General features: G+C 41.2%; 1 protein-coding gene across 1 annotated transcript; it reads right to left on the reverse strand.

Annotated features, from left to right (window-relative positions):
* Positions 1 to 8,365: 8,365 nt before the first annotated feature.
* LOC147631943 (aspartic proteinase nepenthesin-2-like) lies at positions 8,366 to 10,066 on the reverse strand. The gene has a single exon (XM_086807907.1). The coding sequence runs from the start codon at positions 10,018 to 10,020 to the stop codon at positions 8,584 to 8,586; it is 1,437 nt and encodes a 478-aa protein (XP_086664033.1). The 5' UTR covers positions 10,021 to 10,066; the 3' UTR covers positions 8,366 to 8,583.
* Positions 10,067 to 19,668: the final 9,602 nt, after the last annotated feature.

The raw sequence follows: 19,668 nt of genomic DNA on the forward strand, positions 1-19,668 counted from the left end.
TGTGCCTCTTTCATTGTGTACAAGCACACAAAGAATCTAGTATCATATATGCAAAAGTTCGCTAAATTGAATGATGTTGCATGACATCAACCCGATTCCACTTGGGTACATTGTTTGAGAGCAGTGCTCCACCATGGTGTTTGAAAGAAAATCAGCCAAACACCATGTCCACCCAGTATATTAGAAGAAGAGGATTACAATGTTTAATAAGGTGCATGGCACTGTTTCAATTCTTGGCCATCCATGTGCCCAAGGCTTTGGTCATACACTCCAACACGAACAGCCAAGAGACGCCTTACTATACAGAAGATGGAGTAGCTCGAAAAAGAGCTAAGCAAATATAAAGCTCAGAATGCTCAGTTAACAGCAATCAAGTGAAATGACCAATTCAGAGGCTTGTGGAACAGCCTATAGAACACGTGGATGCTCAGAACCCTAGTCATAGTATCTGAATCTGGAGCAAGTCCATCCAAGGAGGATTTGGCACTGAATCTTTTGAACATGCAGTTGTCCTATAACAGAATTATGATGTACTGCTTGATCAGATGGCCACCATCAAAATGGCATACAAAGACCAGCATGAGCAGGGGCCAGAAGAGAGAGCTTGCCAACCTCAAAACAAAGCTGGGAGACAAGAAGCCTCAGTCTCAGCGGGGTCAGGTGAAAGAAAAGAATGAAGACATTGAGAAAGCTATCGCTACATTGGAAGAAGCTAAGCAATCTACCCTTCAGTTGGATTTAAATGTGGCCAGAGTCAAGATTACTAAACAGAAGTCAAATTTAACTCAACTCTATTACATCCAAACCCCATGGCTAGTGAAAGCATGAATGCCAAACTGGCCAAACTAAGAATCTAGAGGTGGGTCCACTATTATTTTTTGGTACATGCACTGTGGTATTTGTATGTGTGTGCTTTCTTGCTAGGAAGTCAAGCTCTCCCTCTCTCTCACATTCTCTGTATATGCCACCAATGGTTTACAAGCTATGCCACAATGGTTTACTAGAGTCATGGCATAGTTATAGTGCCAACTCACGTAGTAGAGTTCACACCATAGACCGACCTTATATGTTCCACTAGGAGAGTACTTTCTTTTATAGTGCCAACTCACGTAGTAGAGTTCACACCATAGACCGACCTTATATGTTCCACTAGGAGAGTACTTTCTTTTATAGTATGTACTCACATCTTTATGTTAAGACAAGATATTAATAGAAAGAATTTAGCAATCTACTGTTATGTGCTTGCCTACTCTTGTGTGTGTTTGCTTGCGAGGAGCTCAAGCTCAATCCCCACATTCTTCTCACTAGGTACAAATTTCTTTGGTCAAGAAGAGATGTCATCAAGCCTATAGGGGCTAAGGAAGCTCTTGGAAACCTCTCTTCCATCTTCAGATTGACTGTCCACTCTCATTACTCTTGTGCTAGACTTGCTTTGGCTCACCATTCAAGACTATAGTGGTGCTTTCAAGGAAAGATGTGATGCCCCCAAAATAAGGACAATCTTCCCAAAAAGCCGACTGAAGGGTGTCGGGCGCCTTTTATTAATAAGAAATATGCCCGCCGGGATTCTTTGTTTCCCGGCAGGGCACGTCGGGAAACAAAGAATCCCGGTGGGTTTACAGGAATAGTAAGTTTTGGGCGATAAGAGATCAAATCTTGTGAATATATGTTGTGATCACATGTTTTAGAATATTAATAACACGTTTTGTTAACGTGATCACGAATTTGTGAACACGTTTATGAAATCCATGTTCCTTGCTATTTTGACATCTGCAATGGTTAGGTGTGTGAACACCTATGGTCCAAATGTCAAAGATGGTCTTTTCTTGCCAACTACAAACCTTTCTAAAAACAAGCACTCTAGCATGAGAGTAGTTGTTGGTTATAAGAAGCAATTGTCTTTGTATTAGGCTATTGCTGTTGAGCTTTCAATGGCTATGTTGCAAACTGCACACAGTATTGCATGCTTGGTGGGTGATTGTACTAGGACTGGACCGGGACTGTAAGAAATCAAGGAGCGCTTCCTCTCAAAAGGAATGGTGGGGCGTCAATGAGAAAAAGAGTAATTGACTTGACCCATAGTGCAGTGGCAACAGAGGCTAATCTGGATTGCCCAAAAGTGGACTAAGAGTATAAATATATGCAACGTAAAAGACCTATCTTGGCATCTCCAAGTGTTGTGCTAGAGAATGATAGCCATAGGCCAGAGTATGTGACTCTGCCAGTTAACAAAAGAGGACCAACTGTTCTGACGCCTCCAAAATCCATGTTGCCCAACAATCAAGAGAAGAAACTAGTGAAAAGAGCATGGTCATCAGCTGGCATTACATGCCACCAATTTGGCTCTTCGCAAAGCCCCCCCCCCCCCCCCCCAAAAAAAAACATGATGTACCCTCCCTCTGAGATCAGCCATGGAGGGAGTCCCCCCTTCTTTTTCAACTTTCTTAGTTATCATGGACATGGTTGTATCGTGGGGGGGGGACACAGGCATGTGGATAAGCCACACAAATTAGAGAATTCATCAAGCGTTTCAAGTTAAGTTCAAGATTGATTAGGTTAGGAATCCATGTTAGATGGGCCTTGATATTGATATCAGATTTCTAACCTTGATATTGCTAATCACACAGTTTTGGACAGTATGTAGTATATAAAGGCATATGAAAGATAGTCATGACTGTGGCCAAGATATACTAAAAAGTATTTAGTGTGATGATAGAAAAAATTTGTGAGTTTTGACCTTGTGGAGCAAAAACACGTAGAATATCTTGTATTAGCACTTCAATTCTATACTAGAAGGGAGAGAGGAGTGTGTGTGTGTGAGAGAGAGAGAGAGAGACAGATTTGCCTTTTCCATCATCAAATAGAGAGTCATTAAAGACATAGTAAGTTCAAGATATGACAAATAATTTTTTTCTACATCGGCATAGAGCAGTTCTCTTATTTGATTAGCTATAAAAGAGAGCTAGACTATACATTTATCTCTGTAGGAAAGCAAATCTCAATCCCTTCCTCATCCCTCATAGAGGTTACTATGGACCTTTAATCCATCGTGTGGATCAACTTTGCATTGTGGAGTGAGTAACCTAGAAACCATAGAAGATACTATACACTGAAGCTTCAGCATGACATAGGAGCAAGAACTCTATCAACAATGACGGTAGTTACAAAATCTGGGGACTTAAATCATAAATTTGAAGCTTCAGCATGACATACATCTATAGGAGAGCAACGAGTCTATCAACAGCGATGGTAGTTACCGTGAAAACTGGGGAATGAAAACTGCTGCTACCTAACATGCCAGCACATAGCACAACTGGCACACGCTGACATCGAGCTTGAATCTCAACAATATATAGATAGATAGATAGATAGAGAGAGAGAGAGAGAGAGAGAGAGAGAGAGAGAGAGAGAGAGAGAGAGAGAGAGAGAGAGAGAGGGGCGAGGGAAGGAATACATTATGAACATAACAAAAGAATGTAATCATGACACAAAGGAATACATGAGAAGAGAATTATGATATACTTAAATGTGAACTTCAATGAAGCTTTAGAGAAACAATATTCTTTACAAATCAACAATAAATGAATTCTCATTTCTATTTTTCTCAAAAAGTTCAAAAGCCAAATCAATCACTAAGATTGTCCAAAATAGACCAAGAAAATGGGAAGTACAATCTTCTTTCCAAGCAATTGAAGTCCTAAAGGTAGGCAAAAAAAGAGTAACCAAGTTGTGAAGTACTAACACAGAAGGCTCTCTATGCGGACAACAAATGTAAATATAATGGACATAAAGGATGGGAATCCATTTATGATCATAGGAGGAAAAAGGAACCCGTTGCATTACAACACATAATGGTATTAAATCTACAAGAATGACATCCATACAAGTGAATTTTCTTTCCATACACAATGCTAAGGCACTCATATATTACTTCATCATTCCCTATCAAGATCACACGTCGATCCATGTATGCAGTTGCTAGCCCTAGTGTGCCAATGATGGTCTCACCATCACGGGTGAAGAGGGACACAATGTACTAGCAAAGCTTTTGACCTCTTTGATAGCCCCACTCCATGGATGATCTTTTGTTTTAACCCAATCCTCAGATGGCACACTACACACACAACAATGAACTTACATATGTTACTAGTGATGAAGGTTTAATGTTACTAGTAATGAAGGTTTAATGTTTATATTCTTTATGAGATTACCAATATACTCACTTGTCACATGAATGAGATCAAGATCAACGTCAAACTCATCCCCGAGTTCCATTTGTCTCACTTGGTCAAAATGAAGCTCAAGGTCTCTCTTAGGAGTAGAAGAACATACAAATACAATTGAGAAGAGACATGTCACCTACCCCAATCAAGAAACTTTTGAGGTCTACTCTTTGTTCATAGTGAGCAAAGGAGAGACATCACATACATTAATTACCTTTGTTGCCGTTTTTCCTTTCTTTCGTCCCTAATGGTAGGCTTGCCGATGGAATAGGACGAGTCCCTTCTGTCCAGCACAAGACTCAACCTTATTTGCCTCTTCCATTGCGTACAAGCACACAAAAATCTAGTATCATATATGCAAAAGTTCGCTAGATTGAATGATGCTGCATGCAAGTCCACATCAACCCGATTCCACTTGGGTACATTGTTTGAGAGCAGTGCTCCACCATGGTGTTTGAAGGAAAATCAGCCAAACACCATGTCCACCCAGTATATTAGAAGAAGACGGTTATAATGTTTAATAAGGTGCATGGCACTGTTTCAGTTCTTGGCCATCCACGTGTCCAGGGCTTTGGTCTTACACTCCAACACGAACAACTGATAGACGCCTTACTACAGAAGATGGAGTAGCTGGAAAAAGAGCTAAGCAAATATAAAGCTCAAAATGCTCAGTTAACAGCAATCAAATGAAATGACTAATTCAAAGCCCTGTGGAACAGCCTGTAGAACACGTGGATGCTCAGAACCCTAGTGTCATAGTATCTGAATCTGGAGCAAGTCCATCCAAGGAGGATTTGGCACTGAATCTTTTGAAAGAACATGCAGTTGTCCTACAACAGAATTATGATGTACTACTTGATCAGATGGGCACCATCAAAATGGCATACAAAGACCATCATCATGAGCAGGGGCCAGAAGAGAGAGATTGCCAACCTCAAAACAAAGCTGGGAGACAAGAAGTCTCAGTCTTAGCGGGGTCGGGTGAAAGAAAAGAATGAAGACATTGAGAAAGCTATTGCTACATTGGAAGAAGCTAAGCAATCTACCCTTCAGTTGGATTTAAATGTGGCCAGAGTCAAGATTACTGAACAGGAGTCAAATTTAACTCAACTCTACTACATCCAAACCCCCTGGCTAGTGAAAGCATGAATGCCGAACTGGCTGAATAACTGAGTGCTTTCTTGCTAGCAAGTCAAGCTCTCCCTCTCTCTCACATTCTCTGTATGTGCCACCAATGGTTTATAAGCTATGCCATAATAGTTTACTAGAGTCACGGCATAGTTATAGTGCCAACTCACATAGTAGAGCTCACAACATAGACCGACCTTATATGTTCCACTAGGAGAGTACTTTCCTTTATAGTATGTACTCACATCTTTATGTTATGGTAGTCAAGAAGAGAAGATATTAATAGAAAGAATTTAGCAATCTACTGTTATGTGATTGCCTACTCTTGTGTGTGTTTGCTTGCGAGGAGCTCAAGCTCAATCCCCACATTCTTCCAACTAGGTACAAATTTCTTTGGTCAGGAAGAGATGTCATCAAGCCTATAGGGGCCAAGGAAGCTTGACGTGTTCTTGTCTTCCTGTCCGGTCCACGAGTCTAGGGAAGCCTTGACCTCAGAGACCTTGCAGTCCAGAGCAGAGGCCCTTCTAAGTCTAGTGTCCACAAAAAGATTTTCTTTTGAGGTCGTCGCTCTTGTACCAAGGTGGCCATTGGACTAAGATGTGTGATGGTTCTTCTTTGTAGCCCCCCGAGAGAGTTTAGTACCTCCTCGACTAACAGATTTGTTGCTGCGTACTGACCTGTTTCACACATGGTGCTCCCTTTGCCTAGCTCTGATCCAGTCTATCCCACGCACCAAGGAAGATTGAGAGCACCATCCCCCATCGCTTGGAACCCTCTCTTCCATCTTCAGATTGTCTGTCCACTCTCATTACTCTTGGGCTAGACTTGCTTTGGCTCACCATTCAAGACTATGGGGACATAGTGGACGTGCTTTCATTGTCTTCGAACTGATTGGGGCCCGATCTCATTAGTCTTGGGGTTCAGATTGGTTGGGGTCCCTCTCTCATTCTTGTTGATTGGAGCAGCTCGAGGGTTTGTGTGGCACTTTCATCATCATGCGTGCCATGACATCGACTGCGACTAGCTTCTCTTGATGGCTTCTTTCTGCAGGATAGGGGAATTCTCGGCTTGGTGGGACGCCTCCCTTTGATCATCATGGACTCCCCATGGAGCCTCATCTGCTCACGTAAGATTTTGATGGTGTCTGCATTGTCCCTCCCCCTCCTAAGGTTATGGGGGTCGCATCCTGGAGCTTATGGCTTTAATTGGGAGAATAGTCTACCCCTGTACATGCTTAAGGGGATCCCAACGAGTGGAGCGCCTGGCATAATCCTACCGCTCTTGACGACCCCCAATTACTTTCTTTGAGTACTCGGCTCGTCGACTGGGGCAATCGATTCTTTTGCAGTATTGAAATCACCCCCTCCACCTCCCTCACTGCAACAGTCTGGTTGAGTCACATCATCAACATTGTCTTTGAGAGACTACCTGAAGGCAATCACATCAACATCGTCTTTGAGATTGCGTGAAGGGGCTTGGCGATGCATTCTTTGCTTCTTCACCGTCAACAACTGGGGGGTAGTAGTCATGTAGCAATATACCATTGAGGACACGCGAGTAGGCTTAGCCCTCGTGCTCTCCCACCACCACATTTCAATGACGTTAGTGGCCATAACCCCCATGCAATAGTGGATCCTAGAGACTGGCACATGGGAGCTCATATGAAGCTTGGCCACATGGCACATCTGCTGCAACAGTGACATCAGGAGGGACCACTCACCCATGCCACCGTTGGGAGCTCACATGGCATAGCATCTTCTGCAGTGAGATCATGGAGGAGAGACTACTCACCCCATGGAGACCATTCATGCTTTTTGGCTTGATCTCATTCGGGACACCTGGAGAGCCTGACATGGGACTCAGAGCGCATGCAGAGACAATGGGCGTCTGTTTACCACTACCCTTCTCTCCAGGGAGGAGAGCATGGTCATCATCTGGCATTACATGCCGCCAATTTGGCTCTCCCAAAAGCGCCCCCCCCCCCCCCCCCACAGAAAAAAACATGATGTACCCTCCCTCTGAGATCAGCCATGGAGGGAGTCCCCCCTTCTTTTTCAACTTTCTTACTATCTTGTATCGGGGGGGACACAGGCATGTGGATAAGGCACACAAATTAGAGAATTCATCAAGCGTTTCAAGTTAAGTTCAAGATTGATTAGGTTAGGAATCCATGTTAGATGGGCCTTGATATTGATATCATATTTCTAACCTTGATGTTGCTAATCACACAGTTTTGGACAGTATGTAAAGGCATATGAAAGATAGTCATGAGTGTGGCCAAGATATACTAAAAAGTATTTAGTGTGATGATAGAAAAAGTTTGTGAGTTTTGACCTTGTGGAGCAAAAACACGTAGAATATCTTATATGAGCACTTCAATTCTATACCAGAAGGGAGAGAGGAGTGTGTGTGTGAGAGAGAGAGAGAGACAGATTTGCCTTTTCCATCATCAAATAGAGAGTCGTTAAAGGCATAGTAAGTTCAAGATATGACAAATAAATTTTTTTCTACATCGGCATAGAGCAGTTCTCTTATTTGAATATTAGCTATAAAAGAGAGCTAGACTATACATTTATCTCTGTAGGAAAGCAAATCTCAATCCCTTCCTCATCCCTCATAGAGGTTACTGTGGACCTTTAATCCATCGTGTGGATCAACTTTGCATTGTGGAGTGAGTAACCTAGAAACCATAGAAGATACTATACACTGAAGCTTCAGGCTGCATGACATAGGAGCAAGAACTCTATCAACAATGACGGTAGTTACAAAATCTGGGGACTTGAATCATAAATTTGAAGCTTCAGCATGACATACATCTATAGGAGAGCAACGAGTCTATCAACAGCGATGGTAGTTACAAAACTGGGGAATTAAATCAAATAAAGTCTTCTTTTTTTTTTTTTGTAAGACACCATATTATGAACCCAAATGATGCATCCAACAAGAGACAATGATATGATTTAACACTAACATAGCATATCAACTTGCTACTATGCTTTTCTGAAGATAAGAAATACATAATCTTTCTCTTTATAAAACTTGTAGCATATCAACTTCAAGTGCTACTATGCTTTTCTCAAGATAAGAAATACATAATCTTCCTCTTTATTGAACTTGTAGTGAAGAACATTGAATGAATGGTGAATAGACATGTGTGCTAGTGATGTTTATATTCCCTATTTTAAAACAATCCCTTGGCATTACTCTGAAGAAGACTTAGTGTCATGTGTGTCTAGGATGTCGCACAACTTGTAGGCGTCATAGAGAGTAGCTTACCCTTGACATCATACCCAAATTCAATGTTTTGTTGTTGGATGTTACCGAGTATGGAGAGACCACTGTTACCTCCCATTGCTAGGCACATATTGCCTTCAAATGTTATGAAATAATTCTCTGGGGGTAGATTAAGATCACCATTTTGGAAGTGCAAGGTGAGGCTAGGCAGTTTGAAATCCCCGGGTGTAGGCAACACATAGCATAGGTCAAACTCTTCTTGGGTTGTGTTTTGCTCAAGCTTGATGAGGGATATGAAAGCCTCTAGGATGAGTTCATAGCCAGCCTCTTCTAAATAAGTGATTGGGGTCCCTGAATCAACAATAAGTCCACCACTCCCATCTGGTTGGATATCAAAAGTGCCATTTGAGATGTTGAGGAGCTTCCCTCCAACACTAGCTCCTTGGAGAGAGGCATAGTAGAAAGTTTGGTAGCTACCATCCATGCCAGCATTGTTTGTGATGATAGGGGTAGAAATGGTTTGGGGGCCTTGGGTTATGGAGCCATTTCCCATGAGCAAGGTACCTTTCACACTAGGGGGGGTATCCCAAGGGACCAAACAGTAGGAGAACTTGTAGTCAATGGCACTTCCAAGTTGAGTGTTGACGGAAACCAGGCCTTGGCCAAGGCCAACTATGCCACTAGAGTTAGCAAAGCTATCATCTGGTCCGTTGTCCCGCCCACAACCAAAGACAAAGGTGGGAAACGAGGTTTTGTTTCCTTGGCTACTGGTTAAGGTTAGGGTTTCAGTAGAGAGGACACCAGATGTGTAGGAGTTGTCACCATATCCGTAGGCGTAAGAGCACTGGTTTTGGTTAGTACAAGAGGAGCCATTTCCAATGGTGTTAAGGTATGTGCAATATGAGTTGTTTTGGCAAGGGAGTTCTGTGAATGTGGAGGATTTTGATGGGTCATAAATGGCTTGGGGCTGTGTGAAGCAATCTTCACAAGGCAGGCATTGGGTCCAGACCAAGTCACTACCTGTATCTACAATCACAGTGATGTCTTGTGGGGGGGTCCCTATTTGAAGGGTGGTTAGAAACTCCGCGTCCATCGCATATACAGACCCCTTCAAAGAGCTTGCTTTTGTCTCTGCTGCAAAGCTTCGTGATAATGCATTCACACGTGCATGGCTCCTACGTATCGCCTTGCGCATCCACTGATCATCATCAGCTGCATTCTCTGATCTACGGCCGAGAGGCATCTGGAAAGCATTCCTTGATGAGGGCTCTGAAGCAAGCAATGAAAGGCTGTAGTGATCAGAAAACATGCGGCCATCTTCGGTGAGTGTTATTGTATGCTCAACAACAGGCTCGGCATGCAAGCAAGGTGGAGCAAGCCAAAGTATCATGACTAAAACAAGCTTAGTCATGATATTAAGGTAATGAAAACCCATGGCAAATAAGACTAAGTACCCTTAATGGTGTGTGCAGTGAAGTGATTATTAAGCTTACCTCTATATGAAGCGAGAGGAGTCATCGTGAAGATCGCGGAAGTCTCTCAACTCCATGCCAAAGGCTACGTGACTTCTCAAGACGAAGAAGAGGCCGGCTCAAACGCCCGCATTAAGTTAAACACAAGGTGACAAATTACCGTCCAACTTAATGTATATGTAGAGACCTTTGTCTCGTAATATTCAATGAAGATCATCTTCAGACTTGGAAATTACCGTCCCACTTAATGTATATGTAAAGACCTTTGTCTCTTAATGTATATGTAAAGACCTTTGTCTCTTAATATTCAATGAAGATCATCGTCAGACTTGGACTCTTTCAACACATCTAAAAGGACTCTCACATGGCCTTGAAGCCTCACGACTAAGTGCCAAGGACTCTCACATGGCCTTGGCCCTGGCTTAGCCTCACGACTAAGTGCCATGGGGTCTTAAAGACCCTTGTCAGGTGACATCAATGGACTCAATTGATCAAAATCGCGACGCTTTTTTGGACCGTCTGATAAAATAAACTAGGTCCAGTAAACTAGGGTGCAAAACACAGAATATAATGGCTTGAAACCACATGGTCTCATTGCTTGAAGGTATAGTGTAGCGGTAAGATGTTACCAATGGTGACCCAAGGTCTTACGTTTAAATCCTCTTTTGCACATCACATCTTACTCCAAAATTTTCTAAGTCCCAAAACCAAATTCACCCTCATTCCATGATGTAAACTAGGATTTGCTAAGTAAACTAGGAAGTAAACTATGCCCGCTTAGTAAACTAGGAAGTAAACTATGATCGCTTGGTAAACTAGGAAGTAAATTATGCCCATTCAGTAAATTAGGAAGTAAACTATGATTGGTTAGTAACCTAGTTTACTGGCCCTAGTTTACTGAACCTAGTTTATTTTATCCGACGGTCCAAAAAAGGTGTCGTGATTTTTGATCAATGCCATCCATTGATGTCACCTAACAAGGGTCTTTAAGACCCCGTGGCACTTAGTACTGAGGCTAGCCTTGGACCAGCTTGACTCTCTCTCTCTCTCTCTCTCACACACACACACACACACACACACACACACACATGCACATGCACACATACACTCATGCACTTACATCCATACATTCAAAAACATGGGTAGTAGCTCTTGCCACCTACTATGGGCTATTCGCCTCCTTTTTTGATATTGAATTTAAAAAAAAATCTCCCTTCGGCTATATTTTGCATTGACTCTCAGTAGCTCACTAACATCTATTCAATTTGTATAAAGAATGAATGTCTATAAACTTGATTTGCTCAATTAACATGCACTAAAGATCTTCAATTCTTCTCTCTCTCTCTCTCTCTCTCACATACACACACACACAGACAAGAGCAACTTGGGTACTCAGACACATTCACCACATAATTCACTCCAGCAGTACACGACCCCTTTGTGTTCACATAAAACATGTGCAATTCATTACATACAACAATGTCTCCTTGAACAACGCAAGCTAAAATTCGAACGACCTTTCTATAAATTCGCTTGAGCCTGTTGCACCAATGGAAAAGCTTACCACCCCGGTACTTAGGCTTGCATAAGTTTGCATGTATTCTTGGTAGGCCTGACCCTACCGTTGATGTTATTTGACAGCAAAGTGAGTCAGACAACTTTAAGTAGGTCATTTAGTTCCTTGTCACACGAAGATCTCCTTCTTTTCTCTCACATTCTTTAATCAAAAGGTCTAGCTCTTGGGCCACACTCTCTTTGACTTGCTTCGGTGTTGCATGTGGACTCCCCTTTGTATGTGAGTACAATTTATCTTTAATTATTCTCTTTTGCTCCCTATTAATACCCTCTTCACATGGATGGTCATGGAAACCCAAATGCATTGCACATCTAGTATAATTCTCTTGATCTTTTGGAACACAATAATATATGACATCAGGACACTACCTCACACACTTAGGTGTGGAAGTCTACAATGACTACATACAAGAGTTCCAATCTCTTCTCCCAGTCTCCCAACTTGAGGCACCTTCTGCACTCTCCCAGTCCAGTGAGTCTCATTCACAACTGAAGAGGCCACAATGTGTGGGCACTGTAGATTGTAGCAACATAGATAACCAGCACACCTGCTCAGTCCAGTGTACCTGTAAAGCAATCACTACTACAAGTTACATAGTCTGCCCATACATGACTATCATGTTTATGATCCATTCCCAGCGTTGAGGACTTCTACCCAGAACGAGGGAGATCAAAAGAGATATATCCATAATAGGACATAGGAAGTTCATCAACAGATACTATTTTATGCACACTTTCAAAGGCAACATGTATACTGCTCCCTCTAGGCTAAACACGAATAAGATAAAAAACACTCAAGCAATGCAAAGAGGATGCCTGATCCACCACGTTATCTTTCTTCACAGTTTCCTCTTCATCAAGCACTACCAAGCTGACAATATGTAACCTAACCTTATAAAATGCTTGAACATCTACATCCAACACATATCCCTCGGTCCCATCAACAAGTGTTTAAGATTCAATCTTAATACTTTCTACACCTAAACTTATTGGGTGTAAAGTGAACCTCTTAATAGAGAGCGCAAAGCTTTCTTGTATTTCCGGTAGAGATATCTCATTATATCTTTGGCTTGAATGTATATAACAAGCTTTGTTCCCACCTTTGGACCATAAGTGTTCACACACCTAACCATTGCAGATGTCAAAATAGCAGGGAAGAAATCAAGAACATGAAAGAAACTAGCCAAATGATGTGTATACGTGAGTAAGAAAATACATGCACACCAATATACAGTGTGTATACCTGGGCTCACAAGATACAATATTTTAGTGTAATGAATTGTTGATTTTCAAGGCATGCAACAATAAAGAATTTATTATGACAATTGTCAATAAAGATAAAATTGTGTATTAGATAACCGCCTCTATTAGATATTTTAAAAAAAATATCTGTGTATTATTTATTTATATATTCAATTAATAATTATTAAGTTTGTTCAATATATAAACCTTATAAATATGTATTTACATAATAACATTAAATTAATATGCTCAATATATATGTGAATTATATTTATACATTTATGCTTTCACATTATTTGTGTATAATTAAATTATAATAACACAATGAGAAAATATTCAAATCTAAAATATAATCATATTCAAATCTAAAATATTTAAATAACTTTATCAAGTTAGCATTTTTTTGTAGTATCTCGAGAGAATGTGGCCCTAATATACAAAATCTGGCAAGCAATAATGCTCTAAAACTCCCAAAAATGAGTGCAACGGCTTTGTATCTGGTCGCCCAATAGTTATGTTAACACTACCGGCCAAGAGTTATGATGACACTACCTAGCTGCCCAAGAGTTATGATGACCCTTCATTTCCTATGAGTCTTTCTCGCTTCATCATCCTCTTAGTCCTATTGTGTTCCCTTTCTCAGGCAACTCTCTCCTCCAAAGATCAAAGCAGCTTGGCACTCTCTCCTCTAAAGCTTGGCCACAAGCCATGAGAAGTGTGATAACATGTAGAGGCTTGTGGGTAGGTGCAAGTGCCATAGGACACTACCAATTATTTGTGGCAATGATGATGTGACAAGTCATGGAACTTGCTCCCTCCTGAGACAATAATGTGCCAAGTAGCATTGTTGCATGTATATATGTGGGTAGCCAAGCCATGTGTTGGCCAAGGCCACTACCATTGGGAAGCAGCTTGCGTCGAACGCGGGCTGCTTCCCAATGGTGGTGTTTTTGTTTTGTGTTCACAGGATGGAGAGAAAAACAGGTAGGAAAAAAAAACAAACAGCAAGAAGAAAGAGAAATCGACTGTTGCTCAAGGAAAGGAACAAAGAAATAATGGAGAAAGTTAGTCCTCTAACTATTGATGAGTTGAAAGAGGCTTCTGGATATGGTAGTGGATGGATGAAGTGGGGGGGGAGAGCAAGTTGATGAGACTCAAATTGCAATGGAGGCTTCCCTTCAAATTATTCCATATGTATCCACCTCTAAGAATGAGCTAGGGGCCAGTGAGGAAGGTGACATGACCATGATTTGTGGTAAGGACATCATAAGGAGTACAAAGATTATGAGCTCTATAATCTATCCACCTATTCCTTTATGTTGCTTGATTCTACATGCCAAAGTCTGTGGATTGTGAGATGATGTTTCTTCTCTAAAGGCACCCTTTCAACATGATGGTTACATGGAGGAGAAGGGGGTTTTTATAGTGTCCTTGTGTGCATCACATAGGGAGGAGAGCATGGTCACACTGATGACCTTGAGAGAAGAGTTGGGATGAGCAATAGAGGGATGTCAATATAGAGTTTGAAAATGACATCGCGCATAGTGACGAGCTAAAAATCTTATCTAGACACATGGTTTATGTCTAGGAGGGAAATCAGAGGATAGTGGCATGGTCATCAATCATAACTGAGAAGTTCTTTGACACAAAGAGTCAACATGTGAGAGTGTTTTACATTGTCATTGATCCTAGGAAGGTCAGTGGTGAGAATGTTTTATGGGACTTCAAAAGAATGAATATGTAAACTTATCTCGGTGTAACTTTTTTTGGTTATGTAATATTTTTAGAGTGTGGTGTGTATCTCGGTGTAGTATTTTTTTTGTTTTGAAATATTTTGAGAGTGTGAGATCTATTTTTGGGATGCTTGTCAAAATTTTACCTTCCTTTCTTGTTTTATATGTAGTCTCTTAGCGCATGCCCTTGTGGTGCCCTTACTTAGAGACGAGATTGTCAACACTGTAAATATTTTCTTGACTAACTCTCAGGATTTTTTGAGAGAGCTTCCCGAATTGGATGTGACGACAATAGATGCCATCTTTCGGAGAAACACCAAGGGAGTCAAGCCATGGTTCCCTTGACATGGGGATACCTTGGAAAGCTTTTTTATAATGTAGGCTTCCATACACACGTTGGATAGCTAATGTAGTAATGTGCTTTTTTTAAAGTGTATATAATGTGGTCTATGTAGGTGCAATTTCAAAATGCATTGGAGAAGAGTCTTGGCCCTCTCAAAGGTCAAGTGTCCAATGAGGAGTTTTCTAAGAAGTTGGAGAAGAAAGAAAGTGAAAACCTTACTCAAAAGTATTTAGACAAAATACGTAAGGTATCTCATTGGTGCATTCATTGGCCTCTACCTTGCAATGTATTTCTTGAAAGTCATTACCACCCTAGAGCTAAAGATTATTTTGTCTTTGAATATTTTGGATCCAAAGTTGGGTGATGAATGGAAGAAGGCAATACTCTCTTTGAAATGGAGTGAAGATAGTTTTGTTTTGTTGGAGAAGCTTAATTTACTTGCTTTGTGTGATGTGAGCATGGATGTGAGGTTTACATGTGAGCATGGATGTGAGGTTTAGATGGATTTCAATTTTTCAAGAAAACAAGACTACAAAAGCTATGTTTTCTCTTCTTAAAGGTGACCATGAGTATAGAATGTAATCTTCCAACTTCAACAGCTCTATGGATGGTTTCTTTTCATGATTTGTTGATGTATATTGGTTTCATGTGTTTTGGTGTGGTGTCCTCAAGTAGCTCCCAAGGGAACTTGTTTTGGAGAAAATCCAGAAACGTGCCCTCGAGATTTTGATGGACTATCACGGAGGAAATTTTGTTGCCATCTGATTATACACTCCAGGATTTCAGTGAGGAATTGAAGATAGAAGCAAGGAGATACACGTGTTCGTTCATGAGAAAGATTGATATCCGTCAAGAGGCAAAGAGGTGCATGCTCTGAAGAAATTGGATATGGTGCAGATGGCTGCATAGCATCTAGTATTCAGGTACATATAGCCTCGTGTCTTCACTTTGGAACCCTCTTTCCATGGCTTTGTATATTGGTTGTGTTTTGGTTGAGTTTTGCAAGCAACCTGACTGTGCATTGTTTTTGTAACAGATATTTACTATATTTGAAGGAGAGCCAGCTTTTGGGTGACTTGCCAATCTTGGAAAGGCACTGGATCTCTATCACTAATGTGGAAACCACCATGTACCCCCAAAATTTCCATTCCCTTAGAGCTATTGTGAGTTGGATAATTTTCCATGGTGGTTGGACATGGAGAAAGGCCACATCGTGGAATGAGAGAAAGAGGCATTCAAGATGCATTCTATGATGAGAAAGGATGTAGAGCAGTTCTCTCTACCGTGCAATATAGTGCTCATAGAGTACTATCGATCAACCAATGTGTTAAGAAACACAGTGTCAATCCGAGGACTCGACCCGATTAGTGCATGAAGGCTTATCCCATGAGGGAGAGCTCACATACACAAACCACCACTTGACGATTCAACCATTCAACACCTCAATCAATCTCTCAATCCCTTAAATCCACTACACTAATCAAGAGAACAAGCAATGCATAGCAATCTCTTAATCCCATTCAAACATTGATTAAATCTTAGCTTTCCCTAATGCCAGCAAACCCATAAGCGTGCATCTACTAATCCACAAGCTTAAGCAAGCATAGAATGTAACATTCATAAACCCACAAGCTCATAGAGAGAGTCTATCCATGAATAACGCATTGCCAATGAAGTGGGCAAGAGCTTGCATCAATGGAGACTACACACACACTCACTACAAGCATGCAGCATACACAAGAGAAAGAAAGAAGCATTCAACTAATCATAGATTAATCTACTTTAATGATGCTAAAATAGATTAAGAGAATGAAGTGGAGCTATACTCATTGGAGCTTAATGCTCATTAGAGTACAATAGAGAGAGAGTTAGAGAGCTGCCATAGCTTGAGAGCTCAAGAGCTTCACTCCATAGCTTATGAGAATGGCGAAAACGTCCCTTTTCTTTAGCTAACATCCCTACTGTAGAGATGCCACTAACCCTAACCCTAGGCCTCTTTCACACATGGGCGGACAACCCCATAAGTGAGCCTTGCTTAATACACTTAGAACTCTCATTTAGAGCCCACATTGGCCTAAAACGATTTACATTGCACTTCGGCACAAAAATATGGAAAAATTATGTGCGTCTTTATGTTCCCATGGCTACAATCCCGCTCTCTTGCATTAATTGCTTCCGGCCTCCTTCCATAATCCGTGTTCCCGTGGAACATTCCCCCCTTCCTAAATCGCGTACGTCCTCAGGCGTGGTAGAAACAAAAGCTACAAAAACAATGGAAGACAAGTAAAGCCTTTTATTGAAAAAAAAAAACCAACAATGACAATCTCACACGTGAGCATGCAAGTGAAAGGCCGATTAGAGTTTTAAAGAGTGCTAAAAGAAGCGAGTAAAGACTAGTCAAAGTGAGACTAAGTGGTAGATAGTGCTATGCAAAGTCAAGTGTGTTTGTACACACCGCAGGTTATGACCGCAGTCTCAATGTCCTACAAGTGTTTAAGTTATTCCTAAGTGGCAACCCTACTCCTAAATATAAGCCATGGTGATTGGACCTTTCTTTCTTTCTTCTTCTTCTTCTCTCTCTTTTTTTTTGGGTTTTTTTTTGGGTGTAAAGAGTATAAGATTAAAGAGAATTATTATTTTTAGCTTGAGAAAGAGGAAGGTGCCATCCCAATGAGACCCACGCAATGGCCAAGAGACCTCTGCCAAGAGAATCTAAAGGCCGCTCGCCGACAGACCCTTTTCTTTCTTTTTGACATAAGGAGTACCCCATGAAGATGAGGGCATCGGTCTCGAGGGCCCATAATGCACCCAAGAGTCCTACCAGCATCTATCAAGGCGATAGAGTCCTTGTAGGTCTTCTTTTTAATCTTTTAGACGTCAGTGTTCACCCCATGGAAACTAAGGCATCGGCCCCAAGGTGCTAAAACAACCCAAGGTCCTACCAAGCATTCCACATGGCCATAGACACGTCATGTCTCAAGTCACTTCTATATATTTTTTAGGGCATGTGTTTCGTAAATTTTTGTTTATCGTAGCACCTAGCCCATACCTAAGAGGTAGCTACCACTAGGGATAACTAATATACTTCTCGAGCATAAGAACTCGGCATACTCCGTTGGTATATATCTTACACCATCTTCAAATAGAAATACCTTCTATTAAGTCCTCCAAGAATCTAGAAATCACTCGCCACATAGTAACAACTAATTTAAAACTTAAACCAGCCAACTGTGTGTGAACATGCAAATAATATATGCAAAAGTGAAAATCACATAAAGAACAAAAGAATATGATTTGAATACACCTGTTGTAGTGCTCGTTGATGTGGTGCATTTGTCTTGATGCATTGCTGAAGGCAGATTGCTTCTTTTGTTCTTTGTAGGCATTGCATGTCTCCCCCTTCCTAATTTGTGTGCACGGTAGGTGGACTATTGGGGCATGTTTGTATGCTTTGTTTAGCTGAGATCTCTGCAAAATGTCTTATTAACAGCAAGAAAAGAAAAGAAAAGAATAAAATTTGATATTGGTGCCAATCACCGACGAATATAGCCGAGGGGAAAAACCCAGTGGGAGAAAAGTGCCCTGGCTTGTTGATGTTATTGTGTAGTTGATGAGCTTACCCTTGCACTGGTGGTGGATCCGTGTCCACTTCTGCTGGAAAGATGGTATCAATCACTTCAGGATGCAAGGACAACCCTGTGCAAAAGCTGGCCTCTGGAGAAGGTGGTAGAGGAAGGAATGCTTCCTCGCTAAAATATGGCATTGGTTCTATGGGAAGGTTAAGCAGACAATTCTGATTTTGGAATTGCTCAATATAGGTGCTCATAGTGATCCAAAATTGACATGTTGAGGCTGGGGGAAGAAGGGCTTGCAAGATAGGTGGTTGCAAGTTATTTATGCATGTATCCCTCCATTGTTGTGCTTGAACCTCCTCAGGTAATCTACGTTGATTTAGTCCTCGGTCTGGTACTCTCACATCAAGAAGGTTATGGCGTTGGGGTGTAATTCCCACAATTTGTTTCATTAAGCCCGTGCCATATCGTCAAAAGTAAGAGCGGCATAGCCAACAAATGTGTGAAGCTTCTCCTAATACGAGTCGTGCACACTCTTGACAATGTGGAAATGGGTGATGCTGTTGATAGAATAAAGTGACAAAGTGATTCCCACAGCAAATTTCACCTAAGGGAGCATAAAAGTACCTAGAATGAGTTTGAAAAGGAGGAGCACTATAACCCCCGTGATGTTCAGGTTGAGTACTATCAGGGTCAATGCATGGTGGACATGTATCTCGCTAAGTATCCATCAGGAGGTATCTGGGCGTAGAACAATGAAATTTAGAAACTTGAAACTTTATACACCCATATCCATCATTACAATCCCTATCAAAAACAATGTAGATAAGATCATCTCAAAAAGAACACAATCCTGTAAAGGCATAAGGAACCACATTAGTAAAAGGGAGACTATTCAAACACTGATCTACCAAAGAGCTTCAATTGTAGTGTTAATGCCTTATCTTTGGTTTTGGGTATGTCCTTCTTAAGAGGTGGGAAGGTTAGCAATTGTCGAGGAATTTGAGCAAGATAAGAGGATTTAGGCAGTGAAGTGCTAGAATCTATGCTCACTCATGTAAAGTTGGATTTGTCTTAGGTACACAAGTTAATGGTGGAAGTGTGTAACAAGGAGAAGTTGGGACAACTGGTGATTCAATACATGTT

The sequence above is a fragment of the Cibotium barometz genome, chromosome 14, assembly GCF_041138505.1.
Source record: "Cibotium barometz isolate CiBa-2024 chromosome 14, ASM4113850v1, whole genome shotgun sequence".
Classification (NCBI taxonomy): domain Eukaryota; kingdom Viridiplantae; phylum Streptophyta; class Polypodiopsida; order Cyatheales; family Cibotiaceae; genus Cibotium; species Cibotium barometz.